The sequence below is a fragment of the Penicillium odoratum genome (assembly GCF_028828045.1).
Source record: "Penicillium odoratum strain IBT 22623 chromosome Unknown utg000006l_segment0_segment0, whole genome shotgun sequence".
Taxonomy (NCBI): domain Eukaryota; kingdom Fungi; phylum Ascomycota; class Eurotiomycetes; order Eurotiales; family Aspergillaceae; genus Penicillium; species Penicillium odoratum.
In genome coordinates, this window is record NW_026643148.1 from 3,922,234 (window position 1) to 3,946,931 (window position 24,698).

General features: G+C 47.5%; 9 protein-coding genes across 9 annotated transcripts; 7 read left to right on the top strand and 2 right to left on the bottom strand.

The window, feature by feature from the left end:
• Positions 1-3,318: 3,318 nt before the first annotated feature.
• Positions 3,319-4,675, top strand: N7520_009843 (TauD/TfdA family dioxygenase; the record flags this gene model as incomplete). Its single annotated transcript, XM_057143777.1, has 4 exons — positions 3,319-3,577; positions 3,623-4,109; positions 4,162-4,467; positions 4,516-4,675. The coding sequence occupies 4 exons, from the start codon at positions 3,319-3,321 to the stop codon at positions 4,673-4,675; spliced, it is 1,212 nt and encodes a 403-aa protein (XP_056993065.1).
• Positions 4,676-5,703: 1,028 nt separating this feature from the next.
• N7520_009844 (uncharacterized protein) lies at positions 5,704-6,063 on the top strand (the record flags this gene model as incomplete). Its single annotated transcript, XM_057143778.1, has 1 exon — positions 5,704-6,063. The coding sequence occupies one exon, from the start codon at positions 5,704-5,706 to the stop codon at positions 6,061-6,063; it is 360 nt and encodes a 119-aa protein (XP_056993066.1).
• Positions 6,064-6,806: 743 nt separating this feature from the next.
• N7520_009845 (uncharacterized protein) lies at positions 6,807-9,166 on the top strand (the record flags this gene model as incomplete). Its single annotated transcript, XM_057143779.1, has 3 exons — positions 6,807-6,834; positions 6,891-7,272; positions 7,324-9,166. The coding sequence occupies 3 exons, from the start codon at positions 6,807-6,809 to the stop codon at positions 9,164-9,166; spliced, it is 2,253 nt and encodes a 750-aa protein (XP_056993067.1).
• Positions 9,167-9,515: 349 nt separating this feature from the next.
• On the bottom strand, positions 9,516-11,237 carry N7520_009846 (putative MFS sugar transporter; the record flags this gene model as incomplete). The annotated part of the gene is made up of 5 exons (XM_057143780.1): positions 9,516-9,898; positions 9,953-10,476; positions 10,526-10,760; positions 10,810-11,150; positions 11,200-11,237. The coding sequence occupies 5 exons, from the start codon at positions 11,235-11,237 to the stop codon at positions 9,516-9,518; spliced, it is 1,521 nt and encodes a 506-aa protein (XP_056993068.1).
• A 249-nt stretch (positions 11,238-11,486) lies between these two features.
• On the top strand, positions 11,487-11,723 carry N7520_009847 (uncharacterized protein; the record flags this gene model as incomplete). Its single annotated transcript, XM_057143781.1, has 1 exon — positions 11,487-11,723. One exon carries the CDS (start codon positions 11,487-11,489, stop codon positions 11,721-11,723), a length of 237 nt encoding a protein of 78 aa, XP_056993069.1.
• An 868-nt stretch (positions 11,724-12,591) lies between these two features.
• N7520_009848 (uncharacterized protein) lies at positions 12,592-14,636 on the top strand (the record flags this gene model as incomplete). Its single annotated transcript, XM_057143782.1, has 5 exons — positions 12,592-12,853; positions 12,931-13,425; positions 13,481-14,264; positions 14,315-14,561; positions 14,622-14,636. The coding sequence occupies 5 exons, from the start codon at positions 12,592-12,594 to the stop codon at positions 14,634-14,636; spliced, it is 1,803 nt and encodes a 600-aa protein (XP_056993070.1).
• A 1,115-nt stretch (positions 14,637-15,751) lies between these two features.
• Positions 15,752-17,776, bottom strand: lcb2 (putative serine palmitoyltransferase 2; the record flags this gene model as incomplete). The annotated part of the gene is made up of 1 exon (XM_057143783.1): positions 15,752-17,776. The coding sequence occupies one exon, from the start codon at positions 17,774-17,776 to the stop codon at positions 15,752-15,754; it is 2,025 nt and encodes a 674-aa protein (XP_056993071.1).
• A 2,125-nt stretch (positions 17,777-19,901) lies between these two features.
• On the top strand, positions 19,902-22,034 carry N7520_009850 (acetoacetate--CoA ligase family protein; the record flags this gene model as incomplete). Its single annotated transcript, XM_057143784.1, has 2 exons — positions 19,902-20,129; positions 20,184-22,034. 2 exons carry the CDS (start codon positions 19,902-19,904, stop codon positions 22,032-22,034), a joined length of 2,079 nt encoding a protein of 692 aa, XP_056993072.1.
• A 636-nt stretch (positions 22,035-22,670) lies between these two features.
• N7520_009851 (mitochondrial-processing protease subunit alpha) lies at positions 22,671-24,470 on the top strand (the record flags this gene model as incomplete). The annotated part of the gene is made up of 1 exon (XM_057143785.1): positions 22,671-24,470. One exon carries the CDS (start codon positions 22,671-22,673, stop codon positions 24,468-24,470), a length of 1,800 nt encoding a protein of 599 aa, XP_056993073.1.
• Positions 24,471-24,698: the final 228 nt, after the last annotated feature.

Consider the following 24,698-nt stretch of genomic DNA (forward strand, 5'->3'; position numbering starts at 1 on the left):
CCCATTGACTATTTAACTAATCCGGTTGAATACTAGGGAGATACCGGGCAGGAGACTGGGTAGGAGACTACGTAAGAGACAGGGTAAGATATCAGTACTTAGATATATATTGAACATGACACCATGACACCTAGGTAGGCGCCGCGCAAAAAGCGCAGTGGAAAGCCTCTAGTAAGGTAAAAATTCGGTAGTAGCCGGTTGAAACAGTTTTCAAGGTTGAAATACATTTATGGACAGACTCTGGACATGGGATGTGCACTAAAACTAATCTTGATATATACCCTGATAACGTGCACCAGATTCAGTGAGCCTATGCTATGGAATTGAAGTAAACCAAATAAATCCTGATGAACTGAGCTAGAGCCTGATGAACCTGGGCCAAAAGGGAAACCAAATAGATCTTGATAAGCATGAACTGGGTTCTGATAAATCTAGGTAGCAAGGAGAACTACCTGGATTGTTGAGTCTGACAATGATATTATACGATCTCCTATTTTTTCCTCTCTTATCCTCTGCTCTTTAAAAAGAATAACGCCGAAAGATCTATAAAAGAAACTTAATAAAAGAGATATACATACTATATTATGAAGTATTGGAATAAACGGGCAATAACAAGTCTTGTATGGTCTAAGCTATAGTTCCCTTCGCTAAAATATCCACCTGATCCTGTAAAATGCCAACGTAATACTAGTTTCCTTCCCGTTCACAAGAAAATGTTTCGAATTACCGGCGTTAAAGTCAATCTTCCCAACCTCAGGTGCCATTATAATGCGACAAAAACCCAGCCACATTCCAAGCTACTTCCTCTGAAGGGGTGGGAAAAGTGGAGAGGTGGTAGTTGCCGGTTTCCTCGCGTCTTTCTTTGAAGTATTTGGTGTATGTGTCCACCCAGGCATCATATGACTCCAATACAGAGGGGGGGGATGAAGCGAGTAAGTCTTCTGAATCTAACGCAGTGCCCCCCTCTTCAGACGTAACATCATCTGGATCACGTGAAATAAAATACGTGCCGTAGTCAGCAAATATACGCCAATGGCGAGGAACTCCTTTTGGTACAGATTGTTTGGTGGGTGAGGTTGATGAAGGTGGTTCGCTGGTCGACATTTCAATAATCGTTGGGTTGGACTTGCGTTGTTCTTCTAGTCTGTTTGTGATTTTTTAAACAAGGTCAAAGTTTGTTTCCATCAGAACGGAGTTTTTATCGCTTTCAGGAAGAGGCAATTCGGCAAGGGTTCGCCACGCATCACCAAGGTTTCTGATGCTTTTGATGTAACGCTGAGACTGCGATTGGCTGCAGAATACTGCGAGCGGTCTGAGGATGCTGAACGCCATTATTGTAGAATAAAGTTGAATGAATGATCATTCATGTAAAGGAGAACAGGCTCAGCGTTGTTTTAACAACTCGCGTGGATTTGTTTGTTGTCACTTTCGGGAAGCTAAATTACCGCCAGGCTGTGTCCAAATAGCCACTCTTAAACGCCCGGCAGAACTCCACTAACCGCCAAAGTTGGAACTAATAAAGTAGAAGAGATCTGGCGCTTGTGCAATATGCTTTAGCACCAATAATGTGGACTTCCAGTAACGAAAATTTTTTTTGTTTCGTATTTGTATGTAGGAGGGCAGCCGCTTGGTTATACCTTAAAATATAAAGCCTATATATTGGACTCTTAGAATTTATGGTGGTTTTCAGAATTAAAAGGCATCAATTGAGAGTCATTTTAGAATATCATGTTGAATATATGTACTGAGTCCTTTGAAACGTGGGAGTAATCAGGCTAAACAGTAGTGGCTACGATATTATACCTATAAGAAGAAGGTCAGCATAAGAGAGGAAGGCCATATAAGCGTTTTAGGGTTATTTAGGCAAAGGGGTAGAAGGGACTGACAAGTAGGGTGGCAAGAGTAGTTTTTTAGACGAGTTAAGAATAAGCAAAAACAAAAACATACAACAGTCAGGATTCGCATGTGGTCACCCACCATACTACTAACTAACCGGCGTGTGGCTTAAGTACGGCTGAGCGGACGGGAAGCCCTGTTCTCCACACCCTATGGTCGTATGTACTAGAAGCTATTTCTAGTTGGAATATATAGTACAAATAAACAGAGTCCAGGGTGCTTTTGCTCCCAATGTATCGAGCTTTACACAGATGAAAAGAAATTGGTAACCGATGTTGTTAGAGTTAATTCTTCGCATCGAAGTCTCTACTATTATTTCGTAATTTTATATCTTGAAAATTGTGATCAATTGCTGAGATCAAAAGCTACTAGCTCAAGCCTATAACCGAAAGTCCAGGGTAAGATAATCCATCGCTCATAGGCGGTAGTATATGATGTCTAGGGTCAGTATAGCCAGCGATACCATAGCAGAAAGAGAATAGGAAAGACCGGCTCTATTGCTATTCGCTGGTGGGATAAAGGGCATAAGCAGTAAGAATTGATATATCAGTCGGTTTATCTTTAGGGGAAAGGTTCTAATGTTTGCTCTCAGGTAAATAAAAGAGACCAGGCCACGGTATAGTAAGCGGAGAGTGAGTAGAAGTCTTACGTTTTGGAAAATCGAGATATCAGTTCTGTGGACCGCTGGTATAAGTAGTGTTAAGTTGGTAGAAGAAAAGGTACTAGGGCCTAGCGCGAACACTAACTGACTATAGAGGATGATGACTAACGGCGCTTGGGTGCAGATAGTAGTAGCCTGGGGCGTTGGGGCAGTCGAGGGGCTACCGGTGAAAGTTACGGTGGAAAGGCGGCTGCTTCTGGAGCCAGAAGCTATCATTTGGCATCATTTTCACAGTTTCTTATAAGTTATATTTTGATGTGTAAATTCATATTCCGAGACCCATTTTCGGTTGATTTGACGGATAACTATCCTCTGAGACATAGTTCCAGAACCATTTGACCATAATACCTTGGTCTCTCCAATCCTTCTATTTGCTTTCCTTGGAAAAAGGCTACTATCCTTCAATTTGAAGGTTTCGGTTATCAATGTTTCAGCTACAGTCGGCCTGTAATGATCGGGCAACCAGTTTGTCTCGTTGACACTCAGCTGGGAGCTAACAAGTGACTCCAACATAAAACACTCAACATTGAAGAGAACCCACCGTCTTAAGAGAAGACGTGATCTCGATTAAAATTGTTCGATTGGACAAATGTAAAATTCGCCGGGAAACTTGGTTCCCCAATGCGTCATCTATCACAAATGTTACGTGACGAGGTACAGACCAAACCCCGCTTTTGCGAAAGCAAATCGTATATACGCCAACTGTTCAGACACTGAAACAATCTACTCCTTACTCTCAAAACTTGACTTATATCCTTACTATGTATACGACTGAAACCATTACGCGACCTAGTCAGCCTGATATCCAGTATCATCCCGACTGGGTGAAGTATGAAGCACGCTCCCGCCAGCGTAAAGAAACCGAGTCACTTCAGAGCAATATACCCGCAGGCTTCCCTCAGAAGCTGGACTCCCCACTTGTTTGGGAAGGAAAAGAGATTGAAAAGCGTCGTGACTGGATTTACCAGCTCAGCGACCTGCAGCTCGATGAAATCGATGCTGCCTTGCAGAGCTTCAAAGGTACGCGAGTTGACTGTGGATTGATCATGGTTCTAACCACAGTAGCTCTCAACAAGCCCTTGGGATACATTAATGAGTCCACCTTTTCGCTTCCAACACTTCGGCCCATTTTGAGAGACCTTTCAACGGAGCTTCATAAAGGCCGAGGATTTTTCGTTCTACGGGGTCTACGCATTGATGACCATTCTCGAGAAGATAACGTAATCATATACACGGGTGTCTCCTCTCACGTTGGCAGTATTCGTGGACGTCAACAAGATACCAGACTGCAAAATGGAACATCTCCTGTGATTTCGCATATCAAGGATATCACCGGTATTACTGAGAAAGGGAAGATCGGGGCTCCATCAAATACAGCAGATAAACAAGTCTTCCACACAGATGCTGGGGACATCATCTCCCTTCTCTGCTTGAGTCCTGCCGCAGAGGCAGGTGAAAGCTATCTGTCAAGCAGTTGGAACGTGTACAATATTCTCGCGAAAGAACGGCCGGATCTAATCCATACGCTCTCACAAGACTGGCCGGTTGATGGGTAGGCCTTTCAGACCAGATGAATCATCTCCATACTAATCGAATTTACATAGATTCGGTAGCCCTCAAAAGCCATACACACTTCGCCCTCTCCTGTATCACCAACCAGCGACAGAAACTACCCCCGAGCGTGTGCTGATTCAGTATGCCCGGAGATACTTCACCGGATTTCTCGCCCAGCCCAGATCTGCAGATATCCCTCCGATTACGGAAGCTCAAGCGGAGGCTCTAGACGCACTTCATTTCCTAGCAGAGGAGCACAGGGCCGTCTTAGATTTCCAAAAGGGAGATATCCAATACGTCAACAACCTTAGCATCTTCCACGCGCGGAATGGCTTCACCGATGCACCAGGGAAAGAGTCTGTATCGCCCTTGATGATGTCTGAGGTATTGGCTAATGATCATAGACGCCATCTTCTGCGCCTCTGGCTGCGCGACCCCGAGAATGCCTGGAAGACGCCCGAGCCACTCAAAGATCGCTGGGATGCCGTGTTCAAAGACGTCACTGAGGAAGAACAGGCATTCCCTCTTGAAGCCGGTGGCCTGCGAAAGACATTGGGGTCTTAGTTGTCATGCATTTGAGTGGCAACATTTTGCTGAGGTCGTGTGCCACGACTTCAATCCGTTTCAGAATTCAGTACTATAGAATTATATATTTCATTAGCTGAAACATCCTGGATCCCCCGGCGGGGCAATGTTTGCAGCCAAGTAAGAAGTGATGTAGATTGTGGGGTACCCTGTTGATCTTCGGTGATCATCTGTTGCGGTGAGCGATTGACTGCATAACCTTAGGATAATCTTGGAATCGCTCTGGAGGAGTGACAGATAATAATTTGAGATTTGAATTGAGTGTAGTTCTATTCCAATACTGAGGTGCCCATTATTCCTTACGCGTTTAGTCTTGCGATCTTATACTTGAACTAGCGGGGGCTAATTTAGACGGCGCTCGGATAACATGCCGGTTGACCAAATGAAGAAAAAAAGAAATGAAGGATATTTCGGCCCAAAGTACACTAGCCAGGGCATTTGTGGCGATTTCAATGTCTGTTGAAAGTCTATTGGATGCTGTATAGTTCCATATGAATAAGTCGAATGTCTACCCAGTAAAAACTTATCTGTTCAACCAGAGCCAGCGAAGATCAAAACTTGGAAGGGAAAGAACTACTATGGTTTCTTTTTACGAGCACCTTGAGGACGATCCTTATGAATTCTTTGGTTCAGCAAATAACCATCAGATTTGATCGGCATCTCTATGCCGAGATGACGTAACTGGCTTGATCAATTCCGTCCATTTTCACTCTATGAGCAGTTGACTGAGTGAACAGAGTAATTTATTCGCCAAGAGCGACACAATACTTCCAAGGTCCATTCCCATTTTCCCGCATGCCACCCGACAAGGTTATCCCGTGAGAGGTCCTGGCGATAGAACTATATCCAATAACTTTCGTGAACCCCCGCGCGTCCCGTGGAGACCTTTCAAGAATTGGGATCAGCGAGAGTCCAATTGCTTTTTATTTAATAACTCCTTCTCCCCCACCGACTCTACTCTCTGACTCCACTTTCAAGAAACCTGAGGTGCCGGTTTCAGCCTCGAAATGTCCCGCACCCGTACATCGCGCCATCAATCCCCTTCCATCGCCTCTGAGGCATGGAAAGTCGACACACCTTTCGGACCCCCGGAATTCCCACGCTCATTTCCCAACGGGGGAATCCGACGTCTACGAAACACATTATCAAAACTTTCCCCGTCAGCAATGGCCGAAAAAGAAATCCTGCGAAAAAAGAATCAGTATAAAATCCCCCTGACGCACAGGAATGTGGACACCTTCGTGACTGAACAACAATGCAACGATATAACCCGACCCAATCAACGCTCTCCAGAGATTCAGGTGGTCGAATGGCTTGAACATGTTTCTTCATCGAGCGACGTGCATGTATCCACCTTCCGCGCTTGATCCGACAAACTTCGAGGCTTTTTCTCGAACTTTCTTCGATCACCAACCCCGCACGCCTTCGATCGGCGACTTTTCTCGCGGAATTCCATCCGGTGCTTTTTTCATCCTTGTTGGTTAGTGCGGCCAAGAGAGGTGGTATAAAGGGATCTTGACTTGGCAAGGCATTCTTTCGGGACTTGGCATTGGTGTCATGGCTGGGCGCAAGGCGGATTCGAATATGGCTGATGGGTGCTGGGATGGGCTCGAGCACATCGTGGAACTTTATGTCTCGGCATGATTGCTATAAACTGCATTCATATCAGGTGAGTTGGTGTGTCAGCTGCTGCCTATTCTATGCATGGGACTAAGTAAGCAATAGCCGATGTATCCGCCGATATATGATCTACGCGCTCTAAGTGGGACCTTTTCGCTGGTACCGTTGAAACACAGACCAGTCGAAAGATGTGCTTGATTATTGGAGCTTTATACAATTAATAATAATTTAGACGCATATTGTTCATCAATCAGATGACCAAGTAATAACTTGAACGCATGAATATCGAAGATGTATCTAAAATCAAGCTTGACTAAAAGGTTTAGTTCTACGATATTGCTTCTCTAATGAGGTATCGACTGCCCAAGAATGACGAGGGAAATTTGTAGCGGGGTTCAAGCCCCGCGGTGGGGAACTTGGCAAATAACAGCTTAAACCCACCGTCTCACCCCATGAACATTGAAGGTGGAACAAAGAAAAGGGGAGGAAAATGCGATCCCAAAAAGTTGCCATCATCGGTAAGTAATCAATAAAAACTCAAAGCAACCAAACCTCCACTCATACCAGTGGTCAGGAGCTGGGCCATCAGGTCTCGTCACTGCAAAAACACTTCTACACAATTTCCCACATGGCACATTTTCCCCCACCATATTCGAAAGTCGCCATGAAGTTGGTGGTCTCTGGCCAAACCGTCCTTCAGGCACGGGGACCTTGGATCCTTCCATGCGTACAAATCTCAGCAGGTTCACAGTGGCTTTCTCGGATTTTTCCTGGGAATCAGCACTGGGGACCTCTAACATCCCAATGTTTCCACAAGCAAGTCAGGTGGGACAATATCTGGACGAGTATACAAACCGGTATATTCCGAGTGATGTCTTGAGACTCGGACACCGGGTCTTGAAGGCCGAGCGAATCGCGTCCGAGACTCGATGGAGGATTCAGTGGAGAAAAGAGAGGTTCGTACGCCTATCATGCCTGTGGAGCATTGATAAATTAACATAAGACAGGTTTGATGGGAAGGTTCTATCGGATGAGATCGAGTCGGAAGAATTCGACCTCTTAGTTGTTGCATCCGGGTACTTCGCTCACAAACACATCCCCACGATTCCAGGATTGGAACAACTTCAACACGCCGGTCGAGTTGTTCACAGTTCCGATCTCCAAAGTCAGGAGGGTCTTCGACACGATCACAATACTTTGGCTCGTGGAAATGTCGCCGTTATCGGCGGAAGTATGTCTGGAGTGGAAGCTGCTTCTGCCGTTGCGCTTCACCAATCATCATCGGCTCAAAGAAACACAAAAGACGACAAGCATATTGTATATCATATCCACTCGCGTCCTTTCTGGACTCTACCAACTCACCTACCCCATGAGACTGAAGAAACTGTCTCCTTCTTGCCATTGGACTTGTCAATGTACGACCTCGGCCGTCGACCTCCAGGTCCAATCGAGTATGCATTGGGAGTCATACCCGAGGAAAACGCCGCAAAAACCAATGAATATTTTAGCTCTTTATTGGGAGCAGAATACGAAAAGTTCGGATATATGCAAGGATCAAGCCCAAGTCAGAGTATGAGTACTCGACCCTCGTGGGTGGCGATCGGAAATGACTACGCAGAGTTTGTTCGATCGAAGGCCATAAAACCCACAATGGGTCGCGCAGTATCCATGCAGACGAACCCTGACACTAAAATGGCTACCATTGAAATCATTTCTGCGGATGGACAGTCAGAGAGCTTGGAGAATATCGCAGCTGTTGTGGTGGCTACAGGATTTACTCCTTTCAAGTCATTATCTCTCTTACCAACGGACGTTTTATCCGCTCTGGAATACAGCACCGAGGATCCTTTCCTACCAGTTATCTTGGATAAGGGGAGTACAGTTCGCTCAGAGATCCCAAATCTTGGCTTTGTCGGGTTCTACAGAGGCCCGTACTGGGGAATAATGGAAATGCAGGCCAGGTTCCTTGGAGCAGAATGGATGTTGGAAATTCACCAGTCTGAGAAGACAGAAGCTCAGAGAGAAATTTTGCGAATCTTGAGAGATCCGGGTGTAAACTCCCAGCGCGGACAGTTTCCGATGGGGGACTATGTTGGGCTAATGGAGTCGTTTACTAAAGACTTGGGTATTTGCCGTACAGCACTATCAGAAAGTGACAGTCGGTCTGGTCCGGCTATCCCTGCTCGGTATCCCTACAACCACTCTGCCACGTCACGGGAAGATCTTGATGAGGAGAAGAAGCGCACATTGGATGCGTTGAAAGATTTGTCCGATCCAAGCCATCCAAGCCTACAAGCTGCTGCTGCATTAGCCATCTTCCGATCTCTTCAAGGAGCCTGGAAATTCTCTCAAGAAAGGGGCTCAGAGAAAGAATCCGGAACCATCATTTTCACTCCGCGATACGCTTCAAACCCAGACTACGACCGGGAGTATGTCTGTAGCATCTTAGATTCAGACTCCACAGATAAGGTGTCATTACCGTCTACAAGTCGCTCGATTTTCCGATTATCGGAATCTGGAGCTTGCGATGGAACGCAGATCGAAGTTTGGACAGGAGATATTCCAGTCAATGAGACTGACGGGAACCCCCAGCAATTGCATCTAACCCCTTTCTATCGCAAGCAAGTGGGTAAGAAATACATACCAGGAGAGTATGTGATCTATGCCAAGGGTTACTCAAGAGCCTCTGGGGAGGATCCTGCAGCCGTAGACATTGCTCCAAGCATGTGCGAGTATATTTTCCATTTCAAAGGGGTCTCGATTATCACCTGGGAACGAGTGGAGTCAAAAAATAGCCATGTGGGAAGCAAAGATCAACCAGTACATATACGAACTGTATATAAGAGATAGATATTTCGAAAGTGACCCAAAACTTATGAGAGCTTTCCAAGGTTGAGAGTTGGGTTCCATGCAGGGCATGTTCGGTGTATACCTAGTACTCACATGTGCAGTCTCCCACCTGGTCTCCCATTCAGTATCCCGCTACTATGTCTCCTACCTTCTTTCCTAACCTCATACCGTATTTATTAGATAGCTGAAATATCGGTAGGTGGCAAGGTTGATTAGAGAGACAGAATGGTGGAATTAAATTAAAGATTCATGACATAGATCCGTATTGAAGTAAAGTGAGAATTTTCCTATGCCCAGGCCCAATCCAGCCAGCTATTTATTAAGAAATACCACTCTGAATATTGGTTCATCAAGAGTATTCCACGTTCTCGACATTAACGGCAGTAGCCTTTCCTTGAGTCTCAGACTTGATGGCTTTCTGGTGCGCGAGAACCTCCTCTCCTTGAGTAACATGGTTGGCTCCACCAAACAAGGCGTCAATTTCTTCCAGGGTGACCTTCTTGGTCTCCGGAACAAAGAAGAAGACGAAGAGACCCAGCAGAAAGTTGATTCCAGCGAAGAGGTAGAAAGCATAGAAGCCGTCATGCTCAAGGAAGATAGGGAAGAACTGCTGGCAGATGGTGTTGGCAACGTTTTGTGTTTGCGAGGCCATTCCCACAGCCTGTGCGCGGACATTCATGGAGAAGACCTCGGATGTCCAGATCCATACAGTTGCGCCCCATGAAGGCTTGTCTGCGAATTGTTAGCAAATTTTCTTTGTAGTAGGCCATAAGGGACAACACTTACAGAATAAAATGAATAGGAAGAATAGGAAAACGATTGAGATGCCAACGGGTTCAGACTTGGCTCCATTTGCCATATTCGGTGTCTCGGTTTCGACGGCAGAAACGATGATCATGCAAAGACCCATGCCGATGGAACCTCCGATCAGAAGAGCCTTTCGACCAAATCGATCAATGAACCAGATCGCGTTCAAGGTGAAGAGAATACCAAATGTGGCGTTCAGAGCGTTGATGAGAGAAATTTGGCTTTCGTGAGTGAACACCTTCTCGTAGATCTTGGTCGAGTATGAGTTCAGAGAGCCTTGTCCGGTAAGCTGCTGGCCGGCGTTTATCACCAAAGCAAGATACATGCGCTTGCGAATAGACTTGTCCTTCCACAAAGCGCTGTATCCGCTGGAGATGGCCTCCTTCTCGTATTCCAGAGCTTCGCGAATCATCAGAATCTCATCTTCGACCTCCTCCTCTGTGTCTCGGACTCGGCGGAGGGCAGATCGTGCTTTCTCGATATTGTTGTGGCGCTTGATATACCTTTTAATCATTAGCATGCGGTGTAATGAATGGGTCGCGGAGATCTTACCAACGAGGACTTCCAGGAATGATGGGAAGAAGGCAAATAATAAGAATAGGGAATAAAAGCTGGAAAATAATGATCATCTTCCAGTCCCATTCCCCTAGCCAAGGAGCCCTGGTACAGGCGTAGGCAATCCAGAAACAAATGAATGAGCCAACAGAGTAAAACATCTGCCAGAAGGTCATGATCTTTCCTCTGATCTCTGCAGGTGCCAATTCACCAATATAAATAGGACCCGCGGCTATAGAAACGTTAGAATGTTTTCAAAATGAAGTGTTAGATTAACTCACTCAAGGCAATGCCCTGGCCAATACCAATCAGGACACGTCCAGCAATGAACATAGCCATGTTACCACGCGGAGCAAAGGTTTGCAGGAATGTAGCAACGATGACAAAACAACAGCCAATACCCATTCCGACCTTGCGACCAAGGAAATCGGCTGTTGGTCCTCCAAGGAAGAATCCACCAAAGATGGCACCAACTGTGTATGCAGTATTGATCGAACCGAGCATGGTTGAATTTGGGGTGTTGAACCAGGCTACCCAATTATCAGATCCCTGGACGGAGTTGAAAACGGACGCATCGTAACCGTACAACACCATGCAGGATGCTGCGACGAGGGAGCAGAACCTAAGAACAGGTTAGCATATTTTCATTGGAGTGATTTCATGACACCTACCAGTTGTAGGCCCGCTTGGAGCTCATGAGGCCAACCATTTTGGCGACAGGCCCAGACTTGAGGTGACTATTCAGTGGAAGGTAATTCTCAGAGACCCCAATGTCGTAGTAAAGCCCTGTGAGTTGTTCAGCCTCGTAGCCCTATCAATAAATACGAGAGCAGGCCAGAGCTTCGAATTATCTGGGGAAGAGAAAGAAAAGTGCGGAGACCCCAGATATATAACAATATGGGGAGACGAAAGCTTCCTTGGCGCCCTAAGCAGAAAAAGTCACGGCTCCAATTAAACCATGTCCCAGAAAGGCGCCCCCGGCGACGCTAAGCAAGAGTTGCATTTTGATAACGACAGCCCTGTCAGATGGAGATCGCTGAGTGGTGGGGTATTCCGAAGTCAACCACACATGGATCGAGGTATCATGCGCCATATTGGCTGCTTATTGGTCTCGAGCTCACCAGACCGCACTTTGCTGACCTGGGGTAAGGATCATCTGGGGTTCGAGGATATTTTGTCCCCGGATACGCTATAGTTTCGGTTTCCACGAATCAGAAGCCGCGCGGACCGGGGTCTGGGAGAAAATCGACTCCACCAATCGAAAATTGGAGCTTGAACCAATGAACACGAAGAGTGGGGGAGAGGATTGAATATTGGGCAAAGCTAAGCGATGTCAAAATAACCGAACTTTGAAAGTTACCTTAAGCTTTGGAATCCGGGGAAGCGGATCCATTTGAAATGTCATGGATGTCATGTGTTCCCACTAATGAAGCGTTGTTACTGGTATAGACTGCTTTGCTAGGATAGTATAATTCGACCTTGGAAGTTGGTTATTGGAAAAGAGGCCTTCATATAGACTACCTGAAGAGACAGGAGCAAGTTTCATTATCCAATTCTGGGCAGACAGATTCTAGCTAGATAAATCAGGCTTCTTTGTACCAATTATGGTAAATCTACACAAATGAGTTTGCCTTCACTTTCCAAGGTCTTGATGCCCATGACTAAGAAATCTTTCACAGTTTCCTCATGATTCTTTGATGGCCTCTTTCAGAGTACAGGTATGTAAGAGCTGATCGCTGGCATACATAGCATAGAATATATATAACACTTGACTTAGATACTATTGAGCCTTCAAGCGACCTTGGTATCAATATATACAAGTAGAAACAGAAATCATGAAGTTTGTAGTTTGTAGATTAAGCTGGAAAGTTAATCTATATAACTGTGTAGTGGTCACGTGCTCTCGCGCCCCTCTACGCGGTCCCGCGCGACATGAGAAAAAGTTATCGTCATCTCTTCCATACCTCACTTGGGCCAATATCAATGTCCTAAATCTTGAAATGACTCCTATTAAACCTCACCTTACTACCTGATTCACTTTCGGTTACTCTATTTCTCCTATCATGGCTCGAAAATCCCAGAAGAAGCAAACGCGACTGGCCTTTGCTACCGCCGCCACAACTGCAGAACGTAGCGAAGCTGATGAGGAGCGCTTTCGAACCCTCTCTTACGTTCATCCAACTCTACCTACTGTGCGCGAAGAAAGATCGCGCAAGAGTAAGCCAGCATCGCCAAAAAAGAACACCAGGTCATCCAAGCGAGAGAAACACCCAAAGTTGGAGGAATCGTTAGAAAATGTTCCCAAGATCCCAAGAAACGAGAGTTGTATGTGCTTAGATCCTTTGACCCTTGCAATTGCTCACCAAGAAGTCAAACCTGTCCTCATGACTAACTATGGACAGCACAACCGCCGTTACAAATCCTTGGCGAATCCTCCGATGACGAAATAATCGTTCCAAGCGCGCAGAAGAGAAAAAGAAGTGCTCCAAGTGTCGAAATAACACAACTGCCGTCGAAAGCTCTAGGAGATTCTTCCGAGGACGAAATAATTGTTCCAAGCGCGCAGAAGAGAAAAAGAAGTGCCGTGATGGTCGAAATAGCCGGGATGAGTCCCGAGGCCGAAAAACTCAAGGATAGGAAGCCCCGACTTCGTGCATCTTCGCCTGCCCAGCCCGTTGAGCAAGTGCAAACACCTCGTCTACGTCGCAAATTGAAGCGAAAAGCAGAAAGCTCGCCGGTAATAAACCTCGACTCAGACATTTCAGAAGAACCTGTGATGTCTTCGCCGGTCAAGCGAAAGAGAATGACAGGCCCGAAGACGCCTGAAATATCCCGTGGCAGTGATGACCAAGACCAGCTGGATATTGAGGAGGATGTGAGAGATCTTCAGGACTCAGGTAAATACTTTTCCGGACATAAACCTGAACCTCGATAACTGATCATTTACAACAGTGGTCAAGAGGACACGAACCCGAGGCCGAATTCCCGAATCAACACGAGATAAGAGATTTAAGACTCTTGAGGCTATCCGCCGCAAGCGTTTGGGGCTGAAACCAGAAAGTGAAGACGATCCTGAAATGGGTTCTGACGAAGTACATGAAGATAGCCCAAGCGAGCAGGATTCAGACAACGAAGAAAACAATAGCGATGTTGAACCCACTGACCCGAACAACGAAGACCTTGATCGCTATGAAGATGATTTTGTCCTCGACGATGATAATGTGCTACTTGGGGTTCCAACAGAGGAAATTCCTCTTGAATTTACACGACATGCCTACAAGAAACCCAAGGACTACTTCCGTGATGTGGTCGGTTGGATGGTACTCAATCGTCTTGACCCAGCATTCCCGCGCTCCGATGCAATGTACAAGATGGCTTTCATGAAATTGGAAGACGAAGTAAAGGGGCGTGCAGGTTCCCAATTGATCTCCTCAGTCTGGAACCCAGCCTTCCGCTATTCGCTGCTAGCCCGTCCAAAAATCGAAATTTCAGGCTATCCCACCTTTGATGATCACCCGTGCGATGCTTGCAATCGATCTGGCCACCCAGCATCAAGCGATATGAAGTTGTACGGCAAGCCGTACTCTTTAGAAACCCTTGAACCTCTTCGCGACGGTGATGAATCCAACCAATCTAGCTCTAGCGACTCGGATGAAGAGAGTGAATCCTCCGGTGTGGATCGTGATCGAGAAGGACATGCACTGCCAGATGAGAATGCGCGGTTCCTGTTAGGCAAGTAAGTTAAGCCATGGACACACCCTTCCTCAACAATATCTGACCCAATAGACAATGCAAAGCGAGAGCTCAGCTGGCACACACCCTCATTCATTGGCGCTTCCACCTCAATGAGTGGGTCGTTGATCATCTGGACCGGATGGGCCACATGGCTGATTCCGAGGTCTTACGCCGTAATGGTCTGAGCCAGAAGCGAAAGACTCGAAATGCGATCGCGGTTCTTGACGGGATGGTCACAACTGGTGAAGTCGACAAGCTCTATCGGGACTTCCATATGAATCTGAAGTCTGCCCGGGAGGTATGTTATCTGTTTCCGTAGTGAAATTGGAGAACGCGCATCTAATCTTGAATTCTCTAGTCTCAATTGGAATGAACACTTTTGAAATGCCTTGCATTCTCCCGACTTATGATACCTTCAATCTCTCATTCTGCGCTATGATACCCTTTGTCTTTGAGTTATGCCGGCTGCATCGATGTATAGAGCTTTGCATTTTGAATCCGAGGATCTGCGGATCGACGCCGAAGATGATATCTTTCAAATGGCCGTCTTTTCACCATAAAACCCATCTTCCAAAGAAAATTCCTTGTTATTATTTTTGTTTCATATAAATTTTAATATATTTATCTTCAAGTCTATTAGATCTTAGAAGTCCCCAAGCTAACCATGACCCACAATCTTCGCAGCGGGAGAACGTCACGCACTCACGCATCGTTGAGGTATTTATCGCTCGTGCTATCGTATACGGTTCACATAAATTACGTAGCATTGCAGTTGAGACTCTCGTGAGATACAATGTTGAGATTCACAATGAGAACTGTCGGTTCAAAAGCTTGGCTATCTCAAGGGAAGCCGATTGCAACACTAAATAGCTGTATTCTAGTTTACACATCCCAGGCTATCTATCAAGTAGAAATAATGGCAGTCACCACAGGGAGCACCGACTATCAAATCAAGCAGGAGCAGATGATACCATACAGTATAGTGCAGTTCAGGGAAATTAAAAAGCGAAACCAGCCATGCCCAGGGGAGATACAGACAAAGCATTATTAAGCAATGTTCTAAATAATAAAAGTGACAGAGAAGAGAAGATACAGGACTGATTAAAAGGGTTGGATGCAAGGGAAATAGGGGACATCTGCATCAGAAAAAAGGATTATATGAAAAACAGGGGCATATTCATTCGTTGCTTGTTCGAATAATTCATGACCGGAAGATGTTTTTCTTGGCTTGTTTTTCTTTGGGGCCCCTTCCCTTCATTCCCGATAGAATGACATTTGCTTCCGTCGTGGTGCGACATTTGATCAAAGCCGAACCAACGCCAAAAGCAAGACCGAGCAATAATAGACAGGAAAAGGGGTGCACGCGGGATTAATAGACCGTTACACGGCGTGACCAGCACCAACCGGGCTCCGGGGGACTCGGGCAGAAAGGCAGAAGCTTAAGAATGCATCATGGTCCAAGGCACATCGCAGAACAGGAAGGTCAAACTAATACAAGGGTGACTTGACATCCTGAACTCCACGTCGGACAACATCCTCAACCCGCCATCGGGGAGGGGAAATGTTAGCAGTGCGCTTGCGCTTCCACTCCTTCTCCATCTCGGGCGGGGGAGTCATATCTTCGGGAGGGGGAAGGGCACCACCAGCGATACCGGTAGAGAACTTCAGTTGCAGGACATTGCCGATTTCATCACAGGCAGTCAGAACCCGGTCCAGATCATCCTTGGTGTGAGCAGCCGACACACAGAAACGAGCACGTGATGAAACCAGAGGGGTAGCGGGGTATCCGACAACTACAACAGAGATCTTGCGTTTGAGCATCTCATGGGAAAATGCGGGCATCTTGGCGGGGTTGAAGAGCAGAAGAGGGATGATTGGCGAATCATCGTGGCCGTATACTATAAAGCCAAGACGCTTAAGGCCCAGGCGGAGGTATCGTGAATTAAAAGCCAATCGCTGTAATCGCTCCTCGCCCTGTCCGGGAACAAGATCGCCCTTGATGATGCGAAGCGCAGAAGAAATCTGAGTGAGCACTGCCGGTGCAGGAGCCTCTCCGTAGAAAATACCAGAGCTGGTGGCCCGGAGCTTGTCAATCATCGCCTTGTCAGCCGCGATGTATCCACCGTTAGCACCGAATGATTTGGTGAGCGTTCCCATCAAGATGTCCACCTCTGAAGTGGGAATGCTGAAAAAGTCACACACACCCTTGCCCAGAGGACCGATAGCTCCGATAGAGTGAGCCTCGTCAACAAAGAGGTGGAACTTGTATCGGTGCTTCAACTCAACCAGACCAGGCAGGTTGCACATAGATCCCTCCATGGAGTAGAGACCCTCGACAACAACCAAGATCTTCTTCCAGGGACGGTGAGTACGGGGTTGACCTTGAGAGATAGCTTCGCGGAGTTTGACTTCAAGATCCCGCATGTCATTGTGCTTGAACATGGCAATTGAAGCGCCAGAAAGACGAGCACCAAATCGGATAGAAGCGTGGTTTAATTCGTCAGAGATGAGAAGACAGCCCTTGGACACAAGAGCGGGGAAAATGCTAGCATTGGTACCGAATCCCATGGAGTAGACCATAGACGCCTCCTTGCCCACGAAATTTGCAATTAGTTCTTCCACTTCGACGTGCAGATCCTGGGTACCGGCCTCCGCGCGAGTACTAGGCGTGGTGATGCCGTATTTGCGGACGCATTCTTCCGAAATGTCGGCACAAGGACCTTCCGACTGGGCGAATCCCAGATAGTTGTAAGAGCTCAGGTTCAATGTGTCCGTGGTGGTGCCAGTGAGATAGAAGTGGTGGTTGTAGTCGTCTGTGGCCCGGTCGATCAGGGTGATGGTCCGGCCGGGAACACCGGTGACGGGACGCTCGAAGCAGTCGTTGATACGCAGTTTGAGGCGGCGCACGTAGAAGTTGTCAAAATCGCTGTTCAGTGCACCATAGCCGTTGCGGGCCTTGAGGTGGCGGTAATTCTCCTCGCGGAAGCGCTTTCCAAAGAAATCACGAACGTGACCGAAAGCAATTAGGATTAAGTAGCTGATGTACGTCGTAAGCAGGTAATAATACGGCGGCTCGTCCATGACCGGCTCCGGAAAAACACCACCAGGGTGTCGACTGGAGTAGCGGTGACTCGGATGGCCGATGGGACCAAACTGGGCATGTTGCTTAGCCAGCCGGCGGGCCTCCTCCGGAGTTGGCGGCTGGAAGAGTGTGGTCGGCGATTCTTCCATGTTCGGGTTATCGGCGGTAGCGGTAGACAAAGAAATTGTCGGTAAGGACAGTGATGCCGAATTGATCGGCGTAGAGGTATTAGGATTCCCAGCGGTCGACTGAGGGGTCGACTGAGATTGAGGATCGGCCTTTGACTTGGGCGTGACCGAAAAGAATTGGGATAGGCGATGAGATTTGACTAATGGCGCCTTGGTGGCGATGCCCTTTCCCGTGGAAGGCGAAAAGGAGGGAGAATTGGAAGGGGTGTCGACGGAGGAAGTGTTGCTGAACCGACGAGGCATCGCAGAGGGAAGTAGCGACTCGGGGGTTGGAGAGGATGACAGCAAGATTTTACCGTCGGTAGTTAAGGGGCGCGTGGGTTCCTTCACGCGTCCACTTCAACTATTGTCAGGGACTACCCGAGAGATTGCAGCAAAGCGATCCTCACGACACTGTGCGTCGGTGTCTGTGTTTTGACAAGTCTAACAACAGGATAACAAATCTGGAGGGGGAAAGCGGCGCCAAGTTAGCCGATGTCAAGGACCATGTGGGTCAAGCGAAGCTCATTGGAGATGGAATTTTGGGCGTTGGAGAAGAATCGAAAGGCGAGTGTGAAGTCACTCTGAGCGAGATTTCCACGATTGTACGTACTCTGGGCTCAAGGCTGAATTTGGTCGCGGGTGGGAGATCCGACAACCTCCGAGGGGGGGGGGTGGTATTAAGGCTTAGACAATTGTGGCTCAACACGTGGAATGGGGTTAAAGAACAAAACAAAAGGGGCCAAGTGCCCACAGTTTAAAAATTGAAATGGATCAGACTCTTTTCCACAAATACAGTGGGAAGGGAAGGCTAAAGGAAAGGGAGGAAAGGAGAAAGATGAGGTGGAACTTGTTGCACCATGCTCATGCAAAGCAGGATTATTGCTACCTCCTGGTATTACTTGAAACGTGGCTGGTATGCATCTGATATTACCTCATTGGATGAAAACCATTATTACGCGTAATATACAGTCACAATACGAGGCTTTTTTCATATTTTCAATTTCCGTTAGTGCCGGCAGCCAAGTGGTCCCTCCAGGTACAAATGACTTTTCATTGGGTTTGACCCATTCATGTCGTCAAGAGTCACATCTACCTGATCCCAGTCATGGCAATTTATAAATCATATCCGGACCTGCAGCAATAACAACAACAGAGTAGGGAGTAGGTACCGCGTACTTTGAATTGAGTTGATCTACAGACTCTGTACATTGTGAAACTGTGTGGATCCATTGGCCCCTGGAAAACCCTACAAACATAAAAATCTGATCCAGTTGGATTCTGACTTATGCACGGGCTAGATTCATGTCAATTTTGCATTTTACTTTATCCCCATCTATGATTCAATGAAATAGGTAGCCTTGGTAAACCCACCCATGGTTACAATTTCGATCCCTGGGACCAGATCTAAGATAGATCAGACTTCTAGCCTAATACTACCTCGTCTTTCAAGTCTTGTCTAGGCGTCACGGTCTTGGAAAATTGAAGGATTTTTTAGTGATCACGGATGAACACTTCGGGAATTGTGAAATGTTTGCCCCTTAATCTGGTCAGAAAATAATCTTGAAAAAAATTGATGTAGCTTTGGCATCGAGTTAAGTAATCCTATTTCTAGATAGCTCTTATTTCACATGAGTACATAGCTGAAGTATTAGATGCTAAATATTACTTTATAGCAATCCTACGTACTGACTCGACGGCATCATATATTCCTGGTCAGGTCAGACGGAGAGTCCATTTAAGATGGAGTACAAATTGCATTGGTTAGCATCCACGCACGGACAGTGTTCAGCTTAGCTTTGATAGGCATCTAACGATCTCTCCACTAGACCAGATACTACCTAGAGAACGGGTCATTATCGAAATACATGAAAACGGTCGAGACCGTGCGACTTGATGTCGCTGCCTAAGGCACCATATGTTACTCCCGCCTTCCGCATTTGGTCGGCAGGTGGTTATTGCGTTATGGGCTTTATAAAAGCTGGTGAGACCATGGAACACTCGATAGGACTGGAAATCATTTCCCTCTTCTCACTCTCAAAGATTCATTGACATATCACATCCAATTGCGGTCGTTTTATAAACTATCGTGCAGTCTTTTGTCTTATCTGTTATATCCGCAGCCGCGGAGATCGGCAACTCAATACCCGACTCAAGCCGCCCGGAAGCCACTTTTGGGGCAATTGTGAGGTGTGACTTTCCTTTTTCATCTTTGGATTGAATTAAATCTCTTCAACTTCATTCCAAGACTTTCAGGTGCACTTTTAAGAAACCGCGCCTATAACAGACTTCGCAAGACTTTCTCAACCAAGCATTGGAGTAAAATCTTCTCCGCACATACTCCTGCAGCAGGTTGCATTAGCGCAATACTGCTTCAGATACGGCCACAATGCCGCACGTCAATGAGGATATTAGTCTGGAGGTGAAGGAGCTCTGGCGACCTTCGGCCCCTGAGAAAACGCAGATTTATGATTTCATGACCAAAGTGAGCAAAAAGCATGGACTAGATTTGGAAAATTACAATACTCTCTGGCAATGGAGTATCTCAGAACCGGCCAAATTTTGGGAAGATATCTGGCACTACACAGGAATACAAGCGCATAAACCGTACAAGCAGGTTAGTATGGGCACTACGTCAAACAATCATCACATTTACTAACCTTAATCCCAGGTTCTTGAGTCAGATCAAGAGCTGTTTCCCCGGCCGGCATTTTTCGAGGGGAGCACGTTGAATTTCGCTGAGAATCTCCTGTACCCGTCAAGCATGCCGGATGAGAATTCAATCGCTGTGATCGGCGCTACAGAAGCTGACCGGGAGTTTATCTCTTGGAAGGAGCTTCGAGAGCGGGTTCGAAAATGCGCCCGCGCTCTCAAAGACGCAGGTCTGCAAACGGGTGACCGTGTGGCAGGTTTTGTCGGCAATCATGCCAACACTGTCGTGGCAATGCTGGCTGCCGCCTCTATTGGCGCCTTCTGGACGGGTGTGTCTCCGGATACCGGTGTGCACGCAGTTCTCGAGCGCCTCAAACAGATCCAGCCTAAAATCCTCTTTGCTGATAACTCGTCATTGTACAACGGCAAGGTTCACGGGTCTCACGCCAAAGTATGCGAAATAGTTGCTGAATTGCCTGACTTGGAGATGTTGGTAGTGTTTGAGACTTCGAAGTCTCTGGAATTCAGCCTCGATGACCTTCGCCCGAAAAATGGGACAGCCGTGACATATCATGATTTCGAAGACTCTATTCAGGATAAATCAGCACCGCTGGAATTTGCGAGCTTGAGGCCCGATCACCCAGTTTATATCTTGTACTCTTCGGGAACTACAGGCGCACCGAAGCCCATTGTTCATGGATCACTGGGCACATTATTGCAGCACAAGAAGGAGCACCTTCTCCATTGTGATATTCGGCCTGGTGACCGGCTTTTTTACTTCACCACAACAACTTGGATGATGTGGCATTGGTTAGTCTCTGGTTTAGCCAGTGGCGCTACCATTGTTCTGTATGATGGATCTCCATTCCGACCTTTCGATATCGAGGGGGGTAATGGAGAAATGGCCATGCCACGTCTGATTGATGAGCTCCAAATCACTCACTTTGGTACCTCAGCAAAGTACCTCTCCATGCTGGAACAAGCAGCCTTGAATCCCCGCAAACATGCCCACCGAGCAGTCTCTCTCAGCACATTGAGGGCAATTTTTAGCACTGGATCCCCCTTGGCCCCATCAACCTTTGAGTATATCTACACTTCTATCCATCCGGACATCATGTTAGGTTCGATCACTGGCGGCACGGATATTCTGTCCTTGTTCTGCTCCGGATGCCCAATTCTTCCTGTCTACAAAGGTGAAATCCAGTGCCGCTCCCTTGGTATGGCAGTATCCGTGTTTGATTATGCTGGAAACGACATCAGTGCCTCAGGCGAGCCTGGCGACCTTGTTTGCACGGTCCCGTTCCCAGCACAACCAGTTATGTTCTGGCCTCCCGGTCCCAAGGGCCTGGAAAAATACCGCAAGAGTTACTTTGACGTCTTTGGCCCTTCAATTTGGCACCACGGAGATTTCGTACGCGTGAACCCACGAACCGGCGGAGTGGTTATGCTCGGCCGCAGTGATGGAGTGCTCAAGCCTTCCGGTGTTCGCTTTGGAAGTGCCGAGATCTACAACGTCCTTCTGAAGCATTTTGCCGATGAGATCGAAGACTCTCTCTGCGTTGGCCGGAGACGTGAGGGCATTGATACCGATGAGACTGTGGTGCTATTCATGAAATTGGCACCCGGCTGTTCCTCTACTGTGTCGGAACTGGCAGCTCGTATCCAGTCCATTATTCGCAAGGAGCTAAGTCCCCGCCATGTTCCAGGCGTCATTGATGCTTGTCCTGAAATTCCGGTAACTTCTAATGGAAAGAAGGTTGAGAATGCGGTCAAGCAGATATTATGTGGACTCAATATTAAAATCGGTGCGAGTGTTGCCAATGCTGCTTGTCTTGACTGGTACCGGAACTGGGTTACGGAACACCCATAATCCATTGTCATGTCAAATAGAATGAAGATTAGATGGAGATGACAATTTATTGATAGGACAGAAATAGCCAATATCTACCTTACCCGGGTGTAATGAACTTTCCTTGAGTACTGCTACCCTGTCTACAGTGCGGTCTCTACTATTATATCCTAAAACCCTTGATCAATATGGCTCGATCCACAGAGCTATGCCAGCCATTCGCAAGTGTGAATTTGCGCTATAATGAATTTAAAGATTCGTCCTGCAGAGTTCAATTTTCAGAAGGTGTGCAAGTAAAACTCATGTCTTCCAAGGTTGTCACTCTATATATGAATGGACTCCAAATGCCGTCATCGGGTCAAGTCTAGAACTTCAACCCTTGGTAAGCACAACCCAACATAGTCACTCCATTGTATCCGACTAAAAATCAGCGGATTAAGTATTTCATAATTGTCTAGATTTCAATTAGTAAATAGACCCAATAAGGTCCATCCAACACACCGGAGATAATGCAACCGCTTAGGTAATCGGTCCGGTGCTGCGCTCCGGAATTGATTCTTCGCCGACTCACGCTTCCGATCCCCCGGATTCACTGCAAAAGGCGTGCAGACACATCTTCATCTTTGAACTGCCACGCGTATCCCAATGAAAGGAAATATGCGTCGCACTGCATTGCGGGCGGTCGAGTCCGCTAAGCCTCTGACTCGAGCTCCTCGTTCGGCGAGAAGCTTTGCTACCGCTAAGGTATCTAGTCTTCACCGTGTCTCCTGTGAATACTCTGACCAGTCCTTTCTACTTCAGGACCCCTCCGAGCTCGATGAAACCACCACACTCCCGAACGGAGTTCGCGTCGCCACAGAATCATTACCAGGTCCCTTCGCCGGTGTTGGAGTCTACGTCGATGCTGGTTCTCGTTATGAAGATGCGAGCCTGCGTGGAGTCAGTCATATCATGGACCGATTGGCCTTCAAGTCGACCAAGTCACGCTCTGGTGATGAGATGCTAGAGGTTCTGGAGTCGTTGGGCGGTAATATTCAATGCGCGTCATCGCGAGAATCGTTGATGTACCAGTCTGCTAGTTTCAACTCCGCGGTTCCTACAACTCTCGGCCTCTTGGCGGAAACCATCCGGGACCCTCTGATCACCGATGAAGAGGTTCTTGATCAACTCGCCACGGCGGAGTATGAGATAGGCGAGATCTGGGCGAAGCCGGAACTCATCTTGCCGGAGCTTGTTCACATGACTGCTTACAAGAATAACACACTTGGTAATCCTCTGCTGTGCCCCGAGGACAGGCTACGAGAGATCAATAAGTCGGTCGTGGAACGTTACCGAGAGGTCTTCTTCAACCCGGATCGCATCGTCGTCGCCTTTGCTGGCGTGCCTCATGCTGAGGCTGTCAAGCTCACACAGCAATACTTTGGAGACATGAAGAGCCGTGACGTTGGCCACGGAAAGGGACCCGTTCTTTCAGGCTCCGGAATTGATACTACACTCTCCGATTCTTCCGCTGTCGCCAGAGAGGGCCAGATCCCAACTGTTCCCCACTTCACAGCTTCGTCAACCGTGAGCAGCCCGGCCGCTTCGCAAAATACTCACTCTTCGCTCCTGTCGAAGCTTCCCTTCCTTAAGAAACTCACCTCTTCACAAAACCATACCTCGGTCGAACCACTCCACCCCTCTTTACTCGAGCCCTCTGCGTTGGATCTCCGCCGCCCCGCCCACTACACTGGTGGCTTCATCGCCCTTCCTCCGATCCCACCACCAGCCAACCCCATGCTGCCTCGTCTGAGTCACATCCACCTTGCCTTCGAGGCCCTTCCTATCTCCTCTCCCGATATTTACGCCCTTGCTACCCTTCAGACCCTTTTGGGTGGTGGTGGTTCTTTCTCGGCCGGTGGTCCGGGCAAGGGCATGTACTCTCGACTCTACACCAACGTCCTCAACCAGCACGGATGGGTGGAAAGCTGCATTGCCTTCAACCACAGCTACACCGACAGCGGTATCTTTGGTATTACCGCTTCGTGTAGTCCCACCCGGACAACAGAGATGCTTGAGGTTATGTGCCGCGAGTTGCAGTCTCTGACTCTGGACACCGGTTACACTGCCCTGCAAACCCAGGAGGTTAATCGGGCCAAGAACCAGCTTCGGTCGTCCCTGCTCATGAACCTTGAGTCTCGCATGGTTGAGCTCGAGGATCTTGGACGTCAAGTCCAGGTACACGGCCGCAAGGTCAGTGTGAAGGAGATGTGTGAAAAGATCGAGTCTCTGACTGTCGAAGATCTCCGCCGCGTGGCTCGTCAAGTGTTTGGCGGCCAGGTGCAGAACAAGGGCCAAGGAACCGGAAAGCCAACCGTCGTCTTGCAGGAGGGCGAGCTGGAGGGACACAAACTCCGTTCTTTCCCCTGGGAGGAAATCCAAGAGCGCATTGCTCGTTGGAAGCTTGGTCGTCGCTAAATATAGATCTTCATCGCGCTGTAGCCGGCACTCGGATCATCCGTAATGAGGCCAGACTCGCCATTGACTTTAAAGGTCAAGGAATTAACATTGGGATAAAATGTGTATTCTAGATAGATATTTCAAACAACACAACTCTGTAAATTATTCAATCAATAATGCTTTTCACTGCTGTTCCCCTGTCGTCATAGTGTTGGTGTTCCGAGCGGGTCCCATTCCAAAGCTCGC